General features: G+C 40.6%; 1 protein-coding gene across 1 annotated transcript in view; it reads right to left on the bottom strand.

Annotated features, from left to right (window-relative positions):
- Positions 1–2,655: 2,655 nt before the first annotated feature.
- Positions 2,656–20,066, bottom strand: part of DSTN (destrin, actin depolymerizing factor) — a 37,347-nt gene continuing 19,936 nt past the window's right edge. The window contains exons 2-4 of the mRNA XM_032419449.1: positions 9,236–9,543; positions 6,104–6,180; positions 2,656–3,901 (exon numbers count right to left, since the gene is read on the bottom strand). Of these exons, the coding sequence (XP_032275340.1) occupies positions 3,792–3,901; positions 6,104–6,180; positions 9,236–9,543 (495 nt within the window). The 3' untranslated portion in view covers positions 2,656–3,791. The remainder of the gene's footprint in view (positions 3,902–6,103; positions 6,181–9,235; positions 9,544–20,066) is intronic.

Genomic DNA, 20,066 nt, shown 5'->3' with positions numbered 1-20,066 from the left:
TCCACAGCTCCGTCCTGCAAATGCAGGGCCCCTGCAGCCCTGGGTAACTGGCTTGCGTAGCCCTGTGCCCTGAAGGCTGGTGCGGAGGCAGGGGCTGCCCAGGCTGGCCTCGAGCACTTGCCAGTGAGCCGACGGGCCGGCCCACAGGGCTGCTGACATGAAGCACCGCTCTCCCCTAGCACCGCCGTGTCTGACACACACCCCTGCCCCCCAGCCCCAACAACAGTGCAGCTGGGAGAGTTCTGAAAGCCCTTCACGGGCTCCCGGCCGCGACCTGAAGCTCCAGGGTCACACAGCTCACAAACAGCATCTCCAGACCCAGTAGCCCCGTCGTGTGAGCAGCGCCTCTTCTGACCAGCGTCCTCTGGTCATCTCCACATGATATCCAATAAAACGTACCAACACCAGGATGCCTGGCCTGCAGGCAGCCAAAACACAGATTTTAGAAACCACTAGACACCCTCCACAAATGCCTTCTGAGCTTCCTTCAGATTTGGGCCTAACAGGATTCAAAGCCCGAAAGAACTGCTACCTTTCCTGCCCCAGTTCCAGCCTCATCCCTGGCACTGAACAAGATCTAACCTTAGAATTCCAGATGTTAGAAATGAAGAACTCTCCCAGGGCGCAATGGGAATAGCTTAGGGCCAGAACAAAAGATGCAAGTTGTAGTCCCAGTTCTGCCGCTTACGAGATGTGTGACTTTAGGCAAGTGACTTGACCTCCTCTCTGGGCTGCCCACTGGGGGCACCAACTCCAGGCTGGCAGGTCTTCTGGGCAGAGTCCAAGGACAGACCTGGCCAGCCAAACAGCTCAGGTCACACAAGCTTTGCTTCCAGCAAATCCCTGGCTCCTGGAACTTCACCCTCTCGCAGCCACAATGCAATCATGGGTGACCCTCGAACAACACAGGGGTTGGGGGCATGGATGCCCCCCCGCCCTCGCACAGTGAAAAGTCTGTATTACTTTTGACTTTCCCATAAACTACAAATAAGTCTACTCATGACCTGAAGCCTTCCCAATCACAAACAGTAGATTAATGCATTTTGTATGTTATGTGTATCATACACTGTATTCTTACAATAAGCTAAAGAAAATGTTTAGGGCACCTGGGTGGCTTAGCTGGTTAAGTGACTGCCTTCAGCTCAGGTCATAATCCTGGAGTGTCTAGATCGAGTCCCTGCTCGGCAGGAAGTCTGCTTCTCCCTCTGACCCTCCCCCCTCTCATGTGCTCTCTCATTCTCTAATAAAATCTTTAAAAAAAAAAAAAAGTTTAGAAAATCATAAGGAACATACATTTATAGTCCTGCACTATAAAAAGCCACTTATAAATGGACCCACACAGTCCAAACCTATGTTGTTCCAGGGGTCAACTAGAATGACCCTTCTTACAGCTGCAGCCCAGCTTGAACTTGGTCCGGAAAGTGTCGGTCTGTATTTAAGAAATGCCCAAATCATGGGAAAGTGATGTGTCCCTAGGCATATCCAGTCGGAGAATCCAAAGAGCAACAAACCAGCCAAGAAACAGAAGCTGCACTTCCTATGTGTGACCAGCCAGCCCTCTGGGCAGTTCTGCAAAAAAGGAAACCACTCCACTGAGCCTAATTCTATTATCCGAGTCGCTGTGCTCACTGTTTCCTCGGGGATTAATATTCCCTGAAATAACAAACTTCATAGTCAAGCTCTGAACTTCTGTTCGCAGTGGCTTTGTCTGCTGCTGGATTCCCAGGGCAAGAGAGTATCAGCAGATGACCCTTCAGTCAGCTTTCCACAAACATACTTCTGCACCGTGTCTGCACTTGTAGGAACGTAAACGTGCTTGTGGAAAGCAAGGTACACCTGCAGTGTAATTCCTCACCAGACTCCGCCGAGGTCTTAGACTCTCGTTTGGCATCAGAATGACCTGCAGTCCTTGTTAGCAGGATGCTTGGGCCCCCACCTCAGGAATGCAGTAAGACTCAAAAGTTCCCCTAGGTGGAGATAGAAGTAACTATTAGCATCTTCCCAATTTCTGGCCGGAGAGTGGAGCGGTGGGAGAGGTTTACTTTTCTCTTCCGTCCTTGTACCCTGTGTGAGACCCTCCCCATAGCATGCATCCCTCTCCCACCTCCCACCCCTCTTCACCCCCACCTCCCCCACATGCAAATGCACACACACCAGCAGGGAGTGCTGGTTCTACAAGAAGTGCCACATGCCACAAGCTGACACCACAGAAAAAGACTTCCTCCTTCTAAAACTCCTTGACCAAACACCTGGCTCTACCTACATGGCTGATTCTTGAGTCAGGCAGCCGTGGCCTGTGACGCTTCTTGGGAGGCCTGTTAACAGAGACTGTTGCTGAAAGCACTGCTTGGCAGTAGAGGAAATGAGAAATTCAGGATGAAAGAATGACAAGCAGAAGTATTTTGATTTAAGCATAACTTTTTTGCCTCCCAAATAAATCGGAAAGGAGATAAAAGCTTGGTATTTGGATACACATTTGGAGTAAGAAAAAGATTCCCAGCTTTTTTACACCAACTTCCTCATTCAATAAGAGGAGGAAGAAACTGTGATCTTAACTCTTAATTGTCTGAAATACCCAAACCTCCACACCTTATCCCATTTATGGAAGGCCAAGTCCTTCATCCCCAATTCCCATGTGAATAATTACACAAGAGGTAAGTTAAAAATGCTTCCTTTATTATATAAAGCCAATACTGCTACTTCTAAGTTCAACTGTGCGCATCTCTATATTGTTCAAAGTGTTATGCCTGTGATGTTAAAGACAATCACTTCCAAGTGTCATCAGGTAGTGGCTTCCTGGGGGTGTCATCCATTATCCCTGCTCCCCATCCCACATACAATCAACAAACTGCTCTAGGAAATTAGGAAGTTCTCCCAGGCCCCAGCGAACACATATACTTAGTGTTCTTCCACACCTTACTGTACCAGAAGCAACAAAATTCTGAAGGAGACACAGTTAAAGATGTTACAGGTGCCCCAGCTTGTCAATACACCATTTTATCATCTTCATTAACAAAGTGTTGTAATTACAATGCCCTAATTTGCATTATAATTAGTTGTTACAAGGTATTGTACATTCTCCTGAGGACACGCCATGATTTTATTTCCAAGATGCAAGGTCACTCTCTGAACAGTCTCCCAACTAGCAAGTGGAGAGCTCACTGCAGGTGCAGGGAGCTGCTTCCTGCATTCCAACTGCATACTCAAAATAGTGCTTTGCAAGATCAGCGCTGGTTAGAAGTGTGCACAATTCTGAGGCAGTCTCCATCACACATTTGCTAAAATTAAAAGACTGCCTGACTTAGTCTTACTGTAGTTAGTATATTAGTGGTTACATGTGGTAAGGAGATTTATTTTCCATTATGCAGTTTAGCTCAGAAGACAATAAAGAATTTGGGCCAAAATTATAACCAGATTATGACCAATTCTCTAAGCAAAAGAAACAAAGTAACTGCTGAGGTTACAAAGATGCAATAATTCTCTTCATATGGCCCTTGTACTGTTTGGTGAATTGCATTATTAAAAATCGTGAGTTTAACAAAAACCTTTACAAGCCAACTCATCAAAACAGGCATTTGGCCAATAAGAATTTAATTTCACACCAATAAAACTTTAGATTTTACATTTATTTAGGGCCATCTGCACGTTTATAGAATATTTAGTTTACTTTAACAGATGACAAGACAGCTCCCCCTCTGTGAGACCCTGGCCTAAACATATTTGCTTTACTTATATAGCAAGAGGATAACATTAAACATGGAAGCTTTCGATATGTGGCACTGAATGATGGTCTACACAGGGCATCCTTCAAAAGCTACAATTAAGGATCCACCTAGCTTTTCAGCAATACAAGCCCGATTGAGGTCTTCCGGCCCATTTGCTTGACATTCGTGTTTTATGCCTAGGGAGGAAAAACAACAATTCTCTTTAAGGATTATAGCAGTAACGTAACCTAGTTCTTTCTCTAAGACAGGAAACTGTTTTCAAAAGACCAGTTCTAATATGGATAGAAAAGCTGTGGAATATACAAACAATGGAATACTACACAGTAAGGAGAATAAATCATCTGTAACTACATGCATCAAAATGAAAGACTAACAAACAGAAAGCTAAAAGAAGCCAAACTTCATAAAAGCATACAGTCTGGATGATTCTATTTGTATAATGGAAAATCAGCCAAAGCTAGTTTATGCTGCTGGAAGCCAGGCTGCTGGCTCCCCTGGGGCAGGACTAAGAGAAAGTGGTGTGACTGGAAGAGGCACGAGGCGGACTTCTGCGGTGCTGGTTGTTAAACCGAAAAACCACCCTTTTGTTCAGTTTGTGAAGAGTGAGTTCCACAAAAATTTATGATGTACACTTTTCTATATATATGTTGTGCTTCAATAAAAGTTAAAAAGCAGATCTAGTAATTTTCTTGGTTTTTAAAACATAAGTAAAAATATAAATTCAATGCTTCGATTGCACAGCTGATTTTGTCAACTATATTGAACAATAAGAGTATTTACAACAGGCATCTCCTTTGCTCTAGAGAAGTTAGCTCTCCAGTGGCATTACACTACCCATTTAAGAACTCTATCACAATGAAAACTATGTAAAATGTGTTACTGATGGATGGCTTTCTGAGAAAAATTACATCACCTCACTGCAGAATGAGCTCACTTAGGGAATTACATACAGTCGCTTCTCTGTAAAGAGCTGCTATCTTTCAAACAGCTGCATTGTTTCTGATTCTCCATAATTTTAAGACCATTTCTTAAGCTGCAGAAAGTACAGCAGGTCAGCTTTTGTACCACTTAGGACTGACTGGAGAAAGCCAGTGATAGTTTCATGAAGGAAAAAAAGCGACAAGGTGACCATCTTTAACATCAGCCAGGTCAAGTCTATATAGCAATTCCCTTTCCTTTACTGAAAGGCAACACAGCATAAGGATGGTGAGGAATCCATCCTCAATCTTTTTCAGTTGCGCTGTGGACTGCTGAGAAGTCACGTTAAAACATCAGTTAACCAACTGGTGAACACACTTCTGGGGTGGGGGGCCAACATCAACCCAAACGCACGTAGAATCTGACAAGGCATGAATGATGCAGCAATAGGTTTCAAGGAAAGAAGCGAGGATTTCGTTTTCCTAAGTAAAACAAGCTAGAGCAAACCTGTTCTACTACAAGAATATAAAAACCAGCCACAATAAAACAAAACAAAAACCACCCTGGGCCAAGCCCTGTGACCCTGGCTCGCCCAGCTGTTTGGAGCTGGCCATGGCAAGGAAGGCGGTGCGGCAACCTGTTATACCACATTGACACGATCCAGACCAAACCTCCCATTCTACAGCAAGACAATCAAGGCCCAAGGAGGTTAAGCGCTTTGGGCCGGGGTCACACAGCAGTTAGGTTACAAGCTTAGCCCTCAGTGCAGTTCTCTGAGCATTTGCCCCATGCTCTTCCCATCATACCAACACTTCCTCCTGGCTAGAGGCAGTAAGTATGGTCAGGCCAACTCAGCAGGATCCCAATCACCCCGTGGCAAGGCAAAGAGAAGTGGCCAGTTCAAAAGGGCACTTTCCTTTGGACACAGATGAGTCAGTTACCTAAAATCATACCATTCCACAGTAAAGCTAGAGATAAAGACTATCCTTTCCCATGTATGAATGTTTCCTTTTTTCAACTTTGTTATGTCAACACATTCACAGGCAATATTCATTATGTAATATGGCCAATGTAAACCAATGACTCTCCATATGCTATGTGAGAAGCTCAGCAGCATCCCAAACTAATTTAAAACCAGTCTAAACAAGCAATATGTACACAATGTCCAGATAATAAAGGGTTTTTGTTTTTTGTCATCCATTCCCCCCCCCCCCCCCCCCCCACCACCAAGAATAAGGTTTTTAAGACAGGTGGTTCAGTTCCAGAGTGCCCGGCATAAGGCAGAAGACATGCTGAAAGCGAGGTTCAACCTTCCAGGTTTTTCCTCAAAACAGGCAGCACTTGCCTTCTTTGTCACCAAGGCTCCCCAAAGGAAATAAGGTGCTTCTTAGAAAAGATGTAGCCCCCATTCCAAGGGTCCATCACACCTCTAAATATATGGAAGTAAAACTAATCCATACCTTGAAATTTCTTTTTGATTGCATCCTTGGAGCTTGCATAGATCATTTTACTTTTCAGAGGAGCTAGTTCTGGTGCCCTGGACAAAGTGATGCCAAAAAGGAAAAAAAACGTTTAGAGAAAGTACAATTACACTGTGTTAAACATTTGCATCAGTGATGGGGGAGGGTCCTCAGAATCTCCTAGGAGAGTTTTGCCAACTACACAATTTGTCTAGCTCCCCCCTCCTCGGAGACTAACTATCAAGGACAGGCACAGACAGAATGGCTCAGGTTGAATAAGGTGGAATAAAATCAGAGAACCATCAATTAAAGATCAGATTAACAGGTCCATAATAAAAAAAACCAACACTGGATAATTGTATTACCCAATTTGTTTTAAAATTTTTTCCCCATTTTTATCAATAAAGGCGAGTTCAGGCTAATAACACCATCTTGTTTTCAACTCTTTCTGGTTAGGAAAAAAAAACTTCAGAAAGTATAGAGAATAATCTGTAAATCAAGTGTTTGCCACCCTGAATTAAGAAATGCTAGCAATTTTAGCATTTTTGCTTCAGATTATTTGTAATATATTTTTTAGAAAACAAAGTCCCCTTCTTAACCCTCACCAGTCCCTTCATTTATGTCTGTTCCAATAGACAAATAGCAAATTCTGACCACATGAGTACTTGCTTTCATCTTAGTCTAACATAATAAAACATGTCACAAGGATGTTTTCTTAAGCAATTCAGGAATTGCCTTGACTGTCAATATTACTATTATCTTGTATTTACAAAACTTTTAGTGTCTCCCTCCTCCTGAATTAATACTGGAAGCACAGCATACGTTTCTTCACTTTCTTCACTAGCAATACTGAAAAATAACATACTAACAATGCACAGAAAAATCTCGTCCTATTCAAACTGCTTGTCCATGAATTATTTCCCACTATGCCACCAAACCCCAGGCCTGCCTCCGCTCCACACTATCTTGCTACACTTCTACACGGAGTGTAGTTAAATACTTTTAACACCTAATGCTTGCATTTAGCTGCCATATTTCCAGACCATTCCACAGTCGTTAGCACTGAATGCTAGTGTGGACTTCACCTAGTCTCCTCCTCCCACAGAGGGCAGTTTTTGTTCTTAGGGAGCAGGAAGAGCAGTCTCTGTGTCTCTCAGATGCTTATTTCTCCCAACTTGAAGTTCCAAGGAGGGAGGCAGAGCCATAACCACCACCTTAGGTCTGGAAATTGCTTGAGCTGCAAAGTTAAGTGGGTACTTTCTTTATGCAAAATAGGTCAGGGACAGGAAAAAGCATTAGCTGTTCTGATTTTACTCTAACCAGATTTTAAAAACACCTTAAGTAAGAGCCATTCCCTGGGCCCTAAAGAGAGCCTGTTATGGGAAACTCCTATTAGGTTGTACATTTTCTTAAAGCAACAGTGCAAAACAAAACACTCTATTAACACTGATTTCCCTTTTCTTCTTTCTACTTTTATTTTCCAAATGTTCTTTAATAATGATGTATTATTTTCACAGTGAGAGAAAAAAGGTAGAAAAAAAACAGGTAAAAATTGTGCAAATGAAGTCAACAGTCACTAATTTAACAGCCTAAACCCTCAGCTGCCGTATGTATGGCTCAGAAGGGTAGCGGCTTCACCCGTGTTACTCAGAGCTGTTTTCCCCAGGCTCTAACACAACACCTGGAGTGTGGCAGAAATAAAAGTTCGTATCAGGAATGTGCTGGTCTGAAGTCTCATTAGCTGCTATCCTTAGGTAGATCTGTCGTGGCTCTCAGACTTGCAGAACAGTAAGCTGCCGCCAGACAAGCACCCTGACCCCACATTTATATTCCACACAGCATACTGGTTTAATCAAGTTCAATAAAGGCTTGCTGAAATGTGACTGAGGTGTGATCTAGAGTTACTTTCCTTTAAACCAGGATTCGTTTGATTTCCTAGCTCCATATCCCAAGCTGTTGGTGACACACAGCTAAGAGCCTTGTCCTGGCTCAGGCAAAAGTATCAAGAGGACCCTCACTCCCCCCCAAATCAAAGGCTGTTAACCACCCCCCCTTCCATTGGAAGCTAGAGAATATTCTACATAAGAATTCCATATCAAGGAAAGTAGTATAATACAACTAAATAAGAGACACATGTGTGACTTTTAACTCAAGCTTAATCTCAAACTTACTTGAAAAGACCAGGATAACTAAATTAAGCAGAAAAAGGCCACATAAATCACCTTATAACACTTTTCCACTATTTAGAACAAGGCTATCCAGAAGGGCTTTCTGCAGTGATGGAAATGTTCTCTGTGCTACCCAATAAGGTGCCACTAGTCACGTGCAGCTACTGAGCATTTGAAAATGTGGCAATTTGACTAAGAAAATGAATTTTAAAATATATTTAATTATTTTACATTTAAATAGCCACAGTGGCTAATGGCTACCCCCTACTGACCTAATTACAGTTGCAATGATAGTACCAACTTCCAAAGTAGTAAACCAGAGGGGTGCCTGGATGGCTCAGTCCGTTAATCCTGCAACTCTTGGTTTTGGCTCAGGTCATGATCTCAGGGTCATGAGATCAAGCCCTACGCCCAGCAGGAGTCTGCTTGAGATTCCTTCCCACTCCCTCTGCCCCTCCCTCAACTCACTCACTCACTCACTCCCCTACCCTTTAAATAAATAAATTCTTCTATAAAAAAAAAAAAAAGGTAGCAAACCAGAGGAACAAGTAAAGGATGGGTGTTTTAAAAAGTGAAAGGCTGGTTCCTGGCAAGACGTGCTGGAGAAGGATTTTGGTGGGGTAAACTTTCTTCTCAGGATTCTAGGAAGAATTTTTAGAGAAACGTTAGCTTGTGAGTTCAGATAATGCATAAAATCTAGCTTCTGTCCCTACCCCCACCAAAAAAATCAACTACTAAAAGTCATATTCTTTCAAGTACACAAAGAGTAGTTAAAACTTAGTTTTGGTACCACAAACATTAATCTAGCTAAGACATTATGAAACCTTGTAAATAAAAATTAAATGACAATGACTGCAGATAGCTTGACTGAAAATCCTTTTGGCCCTAGGAACTGGTTTCTCCAAGTGCTAACAGTAAGATTAACTCTTGAGTTATACAGAGGCTCAATATTCCTGATGCTTACCACAAAAAAAACATCAATTCCTCTTTTCTGGATTCCTTGGTTTCAAAGCTTGCATCATACAAAGCATAGCGACAATCTTTTTCAGGAAGCATTCCCACAAAATGCTTGAAAGGATCGGTTATGGTTACACCAACATCTCCAACCAAGATCTCTTTCCCTTCTTCTACAATGATGCACTTTTTGTCTGCACTGAGACAAAAAATGACGGCCTTCTTTCTTTTCTTGATTTCTTCTGGGGTAGAGCACTTCCGAACTTTCATGTCATAAAAAATGCGACATACTTCATCTGCAACTTGCACTCCGGAAGCCTATAACAAGGAAAAAAAGTCAGGAGGAGGCTTACAACTTTTATTGTGCCAAATATAAAAACACTATGTAACTTTTCCTTATAAATTGGCATACACTTCAAATTTTTAAGGTATACTCATCATCCAACAGAAAAAATCTAAGCTGCAATTGCTAGTTTCAGTCATTAAACTTTAAAAAGATTACATACATAAAGTATTCATCACTATTGCATAGGATTAGGGAAGACTGAGCTACAGCAGCCCCTCCTATCCTAAAACCTGGAAAAAGGTGCTTCCTAAGGTGCTAGATTCTTTTCTTTTAAAGGGGTTGCTCAGAGCCCTGACTGGGAGTAGTCATCTCCCCAGTTTGGGTATTAATAATACCCAAAATTCTTTTCATAATGCATAGCAGATGGACAGAGTGGCTGCGTTGGGAAAATTCCATCCCACCAGCATATCTTTCTCTAATAAAAGAATTTTTTTTTTTTAAGATTTTATTTATTTGACAGATAGATAGAGAGCACAAGTAGGCAGAGTGGCAGGCAGAGGGAGAACCAGGCTCTCTGCTGAGCAGGGAGCTGGACGTGGGGTTCGATTCCAGGACCCCAGGATCATGACCTGAGCCGAAGGCAGCTGCTTAACCAACTGAGCCACCCAGACGCCCCTCTAATAAAAGAATTAAAAGGTTTCTGTTCTATGCACATTTCAAAATTATGTGATTAATATTTAGTAATGTATTAATCATATGCCTTTAAAATTTCACTTACAAAATCTCCAAGTTTTAAATTAAGATCACTAGATCTTAACTGTTTCAACCACAAAAAGACATGAGAATTATGTGACATGATGGAGGTATTAGTGTAATCATCATACTACAGTATATAAATGTATCACATCAACACCTTGTACATCTTCAGCTTATACAATGTTATTTGTCTATTATATCTCAATTTTAAAAAAGGATAAGAAAATGCTTACTGCTGTAGAAAGAAGATAATTTAGGATCATACTGACCAGAAAAATAAACCTTTTACCATGTAACGCTTGCTATTCTGAAATGTGACCCTGACAGCAAAAGGTCTCAACCTGAGTTTTTAATCTTTTCATCTTCTTTAAGGAGTGTTCTATTTGCATTAACTTTACTAAAGCCATAATTTTTGATGCCTCATTAACTACTTTGGTTTGCATGTTAGCTTTTCTAAAGCAAGAACTATAAACTTCATAAATTTAAATACTAAACAATGCAAAAAATATTAATGACACCCAAAATTAATGTCAAGTAATTTGATTAATAAAACTACATATAAGATGAAAGGACACAGGTACCTGGGTGGCTTAGTTAAGTGTCCAACTCTTGGTTTCAGCTCAGGTCATGATCTCAGGGTTGTGAGATCGAGCCCCGTGTCATGCTCTGCGCTCAGCAGGGAGTCTGCTTGAGATTCTCTCTCTCCCCCACCCCCTGCCCTTCCTCTCTAAAATAATACTCTTTTTAAAAAAATGATAAAAGGAATTTTAAAAAATTCCTAAAAAAATGAGGAGAAAATATTTGCAAATCATATTTCCAATAAGAACTTGTATCCAAAATAAAGATCCCTTATAACTCAAAAATAAAAAAGACCCAAATTAAAAATGGGTAAGGGATCTGAAGACATTTCCCCCAAAAAGATATAAAATATGGTCAGTAAGCACTTTGGAAAAAGTGCTCAACATCATCAGCCATTAGGGAAATACATGTCAAAACCACAAGGATCTACTACTTTACACCCTTTAGAATGACTATAATAGAAAAAGCAGTACCAAATGTTGGTGAGGCTGTTGAGACACTGGAACCCTCTTATGTTGCTGACAGAATTGTGAAACAGTGCGGCTGTTTCAGGAAAGAGTTTGGCAGTTTCTCAAAAAGCTAAACATGGAGTTAATACCTATCAATGCCATTCCTAGGTATATACACAAGAGAAATGAAAACATATGTCCATATAAAAACTTGTACACAAATGTTCAGAGCAGCATGATTCATAATAGCTGAAAAGCAGAAGAAAGAATGTTACTGGTGCCTGGGTGGCTCAGTCATTAAGCGTCTGCCTTCGGCTCAGGTCATGATCCCAGGGTCCTGAGATCAAGCCCTGCTTCGGGCTCCCTGCTCAGCAGGAAGCCTGCTTCTCCCTCCCCCACTCCCCCTGCTTGTGTTCCCTCTCTCGCTGTGTCTCTCTCTGTCAAATAAATAAGTAAATTAAAAAAAAAAGTTTATCAACTGAATGGATAAACAAAATGTGGTATCATCCATACAATGGAATATTATTTAGCCATAAAAAAATAAGGTAGTGTTAAACGCTATAACATGGATAAACTTGAAAAACATCATGCTAAGTGAAAGAAGCCAGATATAAAAGGCCACATATTGCATGATTCTATTTCTATGAAATGTTCAAAATAGGCAAATCCATGGACAGGAAGTAGATCAGTGGTTTCTAGGAGCTTAAAGGGTAAAAGGAATGGGGAGTGACCACTAATGGACATGGGGTTTCTTTGTGGTGTGAATGCTCTGGGATTTGACAGTGGTGATGGATGCACAACTCTGAATACACTGAAAACCACTGAATCATACTTTATGATATGTGAATTATAGCTTAGTAAAGCTGTTACTTAAAAATGCACATAAGAATTCTGGGGGTTAAAATACACTAAGATCCTAGCATTTACTTAATATTGGGGTAAGTGGGCCATTTAATAATCTCATTTATTAAAAGAGCTCTAACATACCTCAATTCTATCTAATCTAGTCCACATCTAATCAATCATAATCTATTTCAATCCTATCTAATCTAATCCACACTTTGTTTATAAACAAACATTCAGGAGGTAGTAGATACAGAAAATTAAGAAAACTACTACAAGACTACTACTATCTTATCACTTTCCTACTTTAAAAAGCACTTTCCTTAAACTTTCTTTTACTGCTTTAGAAGTAGTATTCTAATCTTCACAGTTCATCTGTTAAGCAAGAATCTTCATTTTGCTTTTTTGTACAGAGAATAAAATGTTGCAAGTAACAAAGATTAATGAATACTAGAAACAGACCCCAATTCCTCCAACTCCCTAGTCAGCCATGTGGATCTGTAAATCACAACTGACCAACCCATATTTAAAAGCCTGAAGGAAACACTGGAGACCTTATATCCAACCAATCATTTGAAGGTATCTGTCAATATCTAAGTGAATTACCTCAAACACTTTAAATTCTGACTTGGAAATAAAGCATATTAATCACCTACCAGCATGGAAACAAAGTAAATATGTATTCTGCAATTATAACGCAACTAATCTCAGCCAAATCTAGCTATAACTTACAGGAACCTTAAAAGCCTCAGTAAGGAGAAGTCTGAGCTTTTCTCTACCAGAAAGGATGTTCGTAAAGGTTTCTGATGAGAGGAATACTACAGACACTTCTGCTTGAGGAAATTAACATTGAAGACTGTGAAAGAAAAATTGGCAAACACACTGAAAACAGGAAGACCACTTCTGAGGCAATTACAAATATCCATATGATATCAATTTTAAAGACATCTAGGTGGACATGACCAGTTAGCAACTGGAAATGTGAGCATGGTGTGAGCACGGATCTAATCGATACTTTGGACTATAATCAATATCATAGAGGTACCAACATTAAGTAGCAAAAGAGTAACAAGTCAAGGGGACTAAGAAGAAATGCTCAGAAAACTAGAAAGAAAAAGTAAGAAAGGAGAAAACCACATCCTAGAAGCCAAGGGAGAGTGTTGGGGGGAGAGGGTGGGTGGTCATCAACACCAAAAACTGCCAAGCCTGAGAATGACTGCAAGAGACCACCAGGTTTGGCAACTGAGTTTCTATGCATTTCAGGATATTGGCGGCATCAGGCAGAAGTCCAGGGTAATGGGCTGAGGATTTACAGGGGTAAACTGAGGAGGTAAAGACAGAAAGCACAAGACAGTTAGTGGCAAAGGGAAAAGGGAAGACTGTGTGCTAACTTTACAGAAATTATCTTACGACTGGGGAAATCTGACCATACTAAAAGTTTAAGAGTTTGAAGGAACAAGAGGAAAACCAAAACACTAAAGGAAAAAAAAAAAAAGGCAAAAACTAATATTGAGTACTTAATGCTGTCAGACACTTCTAAATCACAAAAATTCTGAGATAGCTACTGCTATTATTTGCATCTTACAAATGGGGAAACTGGGGCATAGATTAAGTAACTTCAGAGTCACATGGAAACCTATAGCAGAAATGAGATCTGAACTCAGGCAATTTGGTTCTGGGGGATACTCTTAACCACTTACAATTAAGAGACAGAACTCTAAAGAGATTGATGAGATCCAGGGTGCAGATGAGGGAATCAGTCTTAGAAAAGAATATACAAATATCCCTCAATTTTCAAAAGTTCGAGTTACACCAGTTTGCTTTTTTTAAAAAGACCTGCATTAGTACCTGTTTTCACAGACCAAAAGAAATCTAAAGATTTTCACATTTACAAAAAAAGGCAAAAAGCAAAAATAGCACTGAGCATTTGTATGGAGGCAGTGCATACCCCAAGCAGTGAGAGTGACCCCACCAAGCTCCTACTCCAGGATCTATACTCAGCATCTCCACATCAAGCTGCCATAGCTTTAAACTGTGTCTGTTAGCATCTGTGCTACATCTTGATTTATTTTGTTCATCTGTAACCAAGATGTGTCCTAAAGATACCAAAAGAGCCTAAGAAAGGTTATGTTTGGGTCTGGAAATGCTCAAAATTTTTTCCATATAAATTAATGGTAATTGCTACACCATTCTGGCTTATGAAAGGTTTCACAGGCTCACTCTAATTTTGGATAGTGGGGGAAACCTATACCCTTTTCTCCTCTAAAATAGTAAAAGGGAGAGTAACAGTTTTGGGAAGGAAAACACACATTGCTAAAAACTGTACTTGGAAACCTCTATTTTCTCTATGAAGTGTAAACCAGGAAAAGTAGAGCAGGAGTTTGAGGGCAAATTAGGTAAAGATTCAGAATAGCTGTTATGGGGAGTTCCCAAGGGCATCACTTAAGGACAAGCAAAGGGGCTCTGAGGACATCTAAAGGTTCCGCTGAGGTCAGGAAGGGTGGCGGGAGAGCAATCTGGCAGTACACAGATGTTGATGGCAGTTAGCTGGAAAGGAAGCACCCTGCATTCTCCCTAGGAGACTTTATCCATGCTTAAGGTTCAAGCATCTAACCCAAATGACTTGTACATTGTTCAGATTTCTGCTTTTCTGAGCCCGAAGCCTTTACACCCAATTTCCTATCTAACATGTCCAGCTAGATGTGTCAAAGAGCCCTGATGCTCAGCATGTCCCAAGTCCCCCTCTAGCCAAGTCCCTTCTTTCTTCCACCATCCCAGTTATACAGACTCCAAACCTAAAAGATATCCTCAATAGTTCCTTCTCCCTCACGTCACTTGGCTCTTTGACTTTTCGTATCTTTTTCCAAGACATTCAGCTCTCTCCATCTGTCACCACTCTCCCAGCCCAAGCCACCTCTTTCTGTCGTCTGAGCTGTTACAGTAACCCCCCAAGTGGCTGCAGGGAAGAGAGATCAAGATATGTGTACACCACATTGCTTCCTCTTTGTGGCCACAGAGGAAGACTACATTCCCCAGCCTCCCTTGCAAGTTCAAAGTTCAGCTGGGGCCATGGAGTTCTGCTCAGCAAGAGGTGGGCACAGTGATACAAACGACTTCTAGCCCTGACTCTTGTTTTTTTTCCCCGTATTTTATATATATATATATATTTTTATTATTATGTTAATCACCATACATCATTAGTTTTTGATGTAGTGTTCCATGATTCATTGTGTGCGTATAACACCCAGTGCTCCATGCAGAACGTGCCTCTTTAATACCCATCACCATAGCCCTGACTCTTTAAAAGTGATCTTCAAGCTCTGTCTTCCCCCTGACAAGAGGACCTTGGTGGAAGAGGGCTGCCGACTCCCCTGAACTCTGCGTGATAGAGAGGAAGTCTTTTCTGTGTTAAGCCACTGAGATTTGGGGCTTAATACGTTACCACAGTTGTTCAAATACGACAGACTGCCCATGCCCACTGCTGATCCCCTCCACCCTCCGATTTATCTTCTACACTGCAGCCAGAGATCTGAAACACAAATCCAATCTCCATTCTTAAAATACTTCAATGGCTTCCCATTGATCTGAGGGTAAAAGCAGTAATAATTCTTTAACATAGTCTAGTCCTACCCACCTCTCCAGCTTTATCTTATACCACACAAGCTCTGTAATCTCACTACCCTGGCCTTCTCTTAGTGGTTTACATTGGCCATGCTCCCTCCCACCTTCGCTCATACTGTGCACCCTGCCTGGACAGCACCTCCCCACCCTTCTTTGCCTAATTCACTCTTCAGATCCCAGCTTAATTCTCACTTCGCAAAAAAGCTATCTGGGTCAAACCCACTATAACATGCTTCCATGACACCATGAATCTCTACCCCATAGCATTTACCACAGTTTCAATGTTCTGTTTATTTTTTTATTAAGTTTATTTTTATTCCAGTATAGTTAAGATACAGTGTTATATTAGTTTCAGGTACACAATTAGTGATTCAACAATTCTACACATTATCAGCACTCATCATGATAAATGTACTCTTTTAATCCTCATCACCTATTGCACCCATCCCCCACCCACCTCCCCTCTGGGACAGACTTATATCACTTAGCATTATAGTCTCTAGCTCCCTCTGTGTTGTTGCAATTGGCAACATTTCTTCCCTTTTTATGGCTGAATAATATTCCATTGTATATATATACCACATCTTTATCCATTCATCTATCAATGGACACTTAGGCTGCTTCCATAATTTGGCCACTGTAAATAATGCTGCAATAAACATGGGGGTGTATGTATTCCTCTGAATTAGTGCTTTTGTATTTTTTGGGTAAATACCCTCAGTGTTCTCTCTTTAAGATTATTTATTTAATGACTATCTCCCCAAATAGGCTGTAAATTCCTTAGGACAGACTGTGTCTGCTTTGTTCTCTACTGCATTCCTCTGAGGAAATCAAAGATCTCCCAAGACCCCCAAGGAAGTTTATCTAACGGAGAAGATAAAGATAGCATATATAAAGCTTCAATATTGGTAAAACTTTCATTATTCCTTGATAAACTCTAATGGAAGGGAGTTTAAAGAAGGCAGAGATTAAATGGGGGGCCGGGGGTGGGGGATGGAGGCACTCAGGGGGGATTTCACATGTAACTGACTTAAAGCACTCCAAAATAAGGGGACTGAAAGAAGGACGAAGACAGTTCCTGATGATGCAAATCTGGCACGTACACTATGAGAGGAGGGTAAGGGAGGAGGAAATGGAGATGTGGACTGGCTTCCGGTGGAAGAGGCCACGAATGGTAGGCTGAGTTTGGAGACCCTGGGTATTTTTAAAAAGAAAAGATGACCAGCTAAAAGGCTAATTCGGTAAGCAAGGCAAGATGTGATCAAGGCCTTCATCAGGGTAGTCAGAGCAATATGAGGAGGAGGGCCGGAAGCCGACTCTGCAAAGGTACAAACAACTGTACTGAACAACAATTGGCTGGGAGAGGGAAGGTGGAAAGGAAGGAGTCAGAATAAAGTATGTAGTCCGGTGCTTAGGATCTCGTCAAATGCTTACTTTCTCACATCTTTCCTTAGGGCGGCTTTAGAGACTTTGATGTTAAATAAGTATGGTCCTCTACCACTTGTTATATTACTAAATTCTGCCCATGAAAATAATGAAAAATCCATCAGGTGAAGTGTATACTTTTAATACTATTGTACACTATTCAACTAATAAACAAATATGCTTAAATTTGTTATACTTTCATTTACCTAGTATATCCTTGAAATAGCACTCATATGGAAGATTAAACAACTAGCCCCTAGATTCTTGATAACGATTTTTATAAAGTAAAACTAAAATCATGAGGGCAGACAGAGAAAGCAGGGAACACCAGTCTTACGGGCCTGTCCCAACACTGTCCCAGGGCCCCTCCCTTCCCAACCTCTAGTCTAGCTCAGCACAGCTCTTCTCAACAAGCTGGGAGCTCTTTTACCCTTGGTTCAGGGGATTGGGGAGGTGCATTAGAAAGCTGGGGTAAAGATTAGTAGGAGGGAAAAATATGAAATAATCCTTAAGTAACTACAGTTTATTAACATCTTGGAGGCCCAAAGGAGACAACCTGAAATTGAAGCACCAGAATTATGAGAGCACCAGTTCCATCCAAGCTTTCCCACTGACTAGCTGTGTTACCCTGGGCATGTCATTTAACATCCTCTGAAGTATACTAGTTCCTTCAACTAATTTATTTAGGGGGGTCACTAGATCAGTTATCGAACTTTACAGTACACAGGAATCTCCTGGCAATCTTGTTAAAATGCAGATTTTATATATTCTGATTCAGAATATCTGGGGTGGAGTCTGAAGTTCTGCATTTCCAATAGTAAGCTCCAGGTAAAGATCACTAAAATGTAGTTCTGGGGATGCCTGCGTGGCTCAGCTCGTTAAGCATCTGCCTTTGGCTCAGGTCATGATACCAGGGTCTTGGGATCAAGTCCCGTATCGGGCTCCTTGCTCTCCTTCTGCCTCTGCTGCTCCCCCGTTTGTGCTCTCTCTCTCTGAGAAATAAATAAAATCTTTAAAGTGTAGTTCTAAAAAAAAAAAATAAAAAGAAGATAGCAGGAGGGGAAGAATGAAGGGGGGGAAATAGGAGGGGTAGACAAACCATGAGAGACGATGGACTCTGAAAAACAAACTGAGGGTTCTAGAAGGGAGGGGGGTGGGGGGATGGGTTAGCCTGGTGATGGGTATTGAGGAGGGCACGTTCTGCATGGAGCACTGGGTGTTATGCACAAACAATGAATCATGGAACACTACATCTAAAACTAATGATGTAATGTATGGGGATTAACATAACAATTAAAAAATTTAAAAAAATAAAATGTAGTTCTAAAATTTCAAGAAATATAGTAAAATCTTAGCTCATTGTTATTTTACCTTTCTACTTACAGGCTTAATTTTTATAATGAAGCAGAGTGATAAGAGCACTTTATGAAAACAGGCCCAAAGTCAAAGCATTTCTTGTGCCACAGACCCCTGGTGAAGCCTATGGGTCCTTTCTCAAATGGAGTTTCAAGTAAAATGTATATTATGAAAGTAGCCAATTATATTGAATACAGTTCATCTAGGATAATGGTTAAGCACTCCTGTGAAAGTATTAATTTCAGTGGATTTGTTACCACCAAGAGACTTTATAGCAAATCTTAAAACAAAAATGACTGTAACACTGATCTAAAGAATTACCTGTTCTTTACACTGTACTTTTACCTAATAGAAAAGGTCTTCTCCCATCAATCTTATTTTTCAGTATTTCTCTAAAATGTTAGATTACTAAGATAGTAACTGCTTAGCTGGCAAGAAATCAAAAGTTTATTTTAAAAAGGAAAATCAAATTCAGTTTTTATTTTAAACTTATTTTTTTAAATTATTATGTTCAAATGCGAAGTTTTAACAATAAAGACCATTAAAGGATACTCTGAACATAGCACCAAAATTTGCTGCACAGCTGGGCAGGAAAATCTGGAGAAAATAGCCTGCCACAAGAGCACTGTGATTACCTTACAAAGATACGCAACCCACAACTTCAGTTTCTGTGTGTTCTGTACCAGTGGCCATTGGAGAATAACGGTCGCTCTTACAACCCCACCTCCGTGTCAAAACAGTTGCTGTTAAATAATTACTTCACTCTATTTTATCTCACTGACTACCAGTTTTTAACTTGTTCATGAGGTATAACAGATCTCAAACCAGAGTCTCCTCTGGCAGAGCTTTGGTAAACACTGATTCAGATCTGAGGCACCGCCTTAATACTCAAGATTGACTCAGTGTGCACTTCTTTAAATAAAGATACTACTCACAAACAAAATGCTACAGAGAACGTGTAACACTGGGTATTCTAATAATTGCAAATGACAGAACACACTTAAAACATCAATTCTCTCAACAATTCTAGCATAAGGGCTATAATTTTTGAAAGGAGCATCAAGTTTTTCAGATTCAATTTTTGTAAACAACTAAACCGGCCCCCAAAACTAATGACTTACAGCAGTCCCTCCTAAACCAGAATACCATAAATGGTCTATTTCTATACTACGAACTGAAGTAGGATAGCTGACTTTGCCAACTATACTTTACACAATCCTCACTGGAGAAAACAGGAATGAAAGTTTATTTGCTACTTCAGGAAAGTATTAATTTTTTAAAAAATATTTTTCTAAGTTAAGAGAGTTTGAAATATTCGAAAGTAGGATATTGCATAGCAGACAAATATAATTTAAAATTTATAAACACCTGGCAGAAATCAGGCGTTAGGTCCTTTCTCAACCTACCCAACTCTTAAACACCCAAGATAAGCATAATCAAAGGATGGGGACTTTAAATATGGGTTCATGATTCTCCTTTATTTACACCAACCCTTGAACAACAGTCAAAAGAAACAAAAATGAAAG

This window comes from Phoca vitulina, unplaced genomic scaffold (genome assembly GCF_004348235.1).
Source record: "Phoca vitulina isolate PV1807 unplaced genomic scaffold, GSC_HSeal_1.0 scaffold22, whole genome shotgun sequence".
Lineage (NCBI taxonomy): Eukaryota > Metazoa > Chordata > Mammalia > Carnivora > Phocidae > Phoca > Phoca vitulina.
The sequence above is the reverse complement of the archived record's forward strand: the minus strand, read 5'-3'. Positions and strand labels throughout refer to the sequence as shown.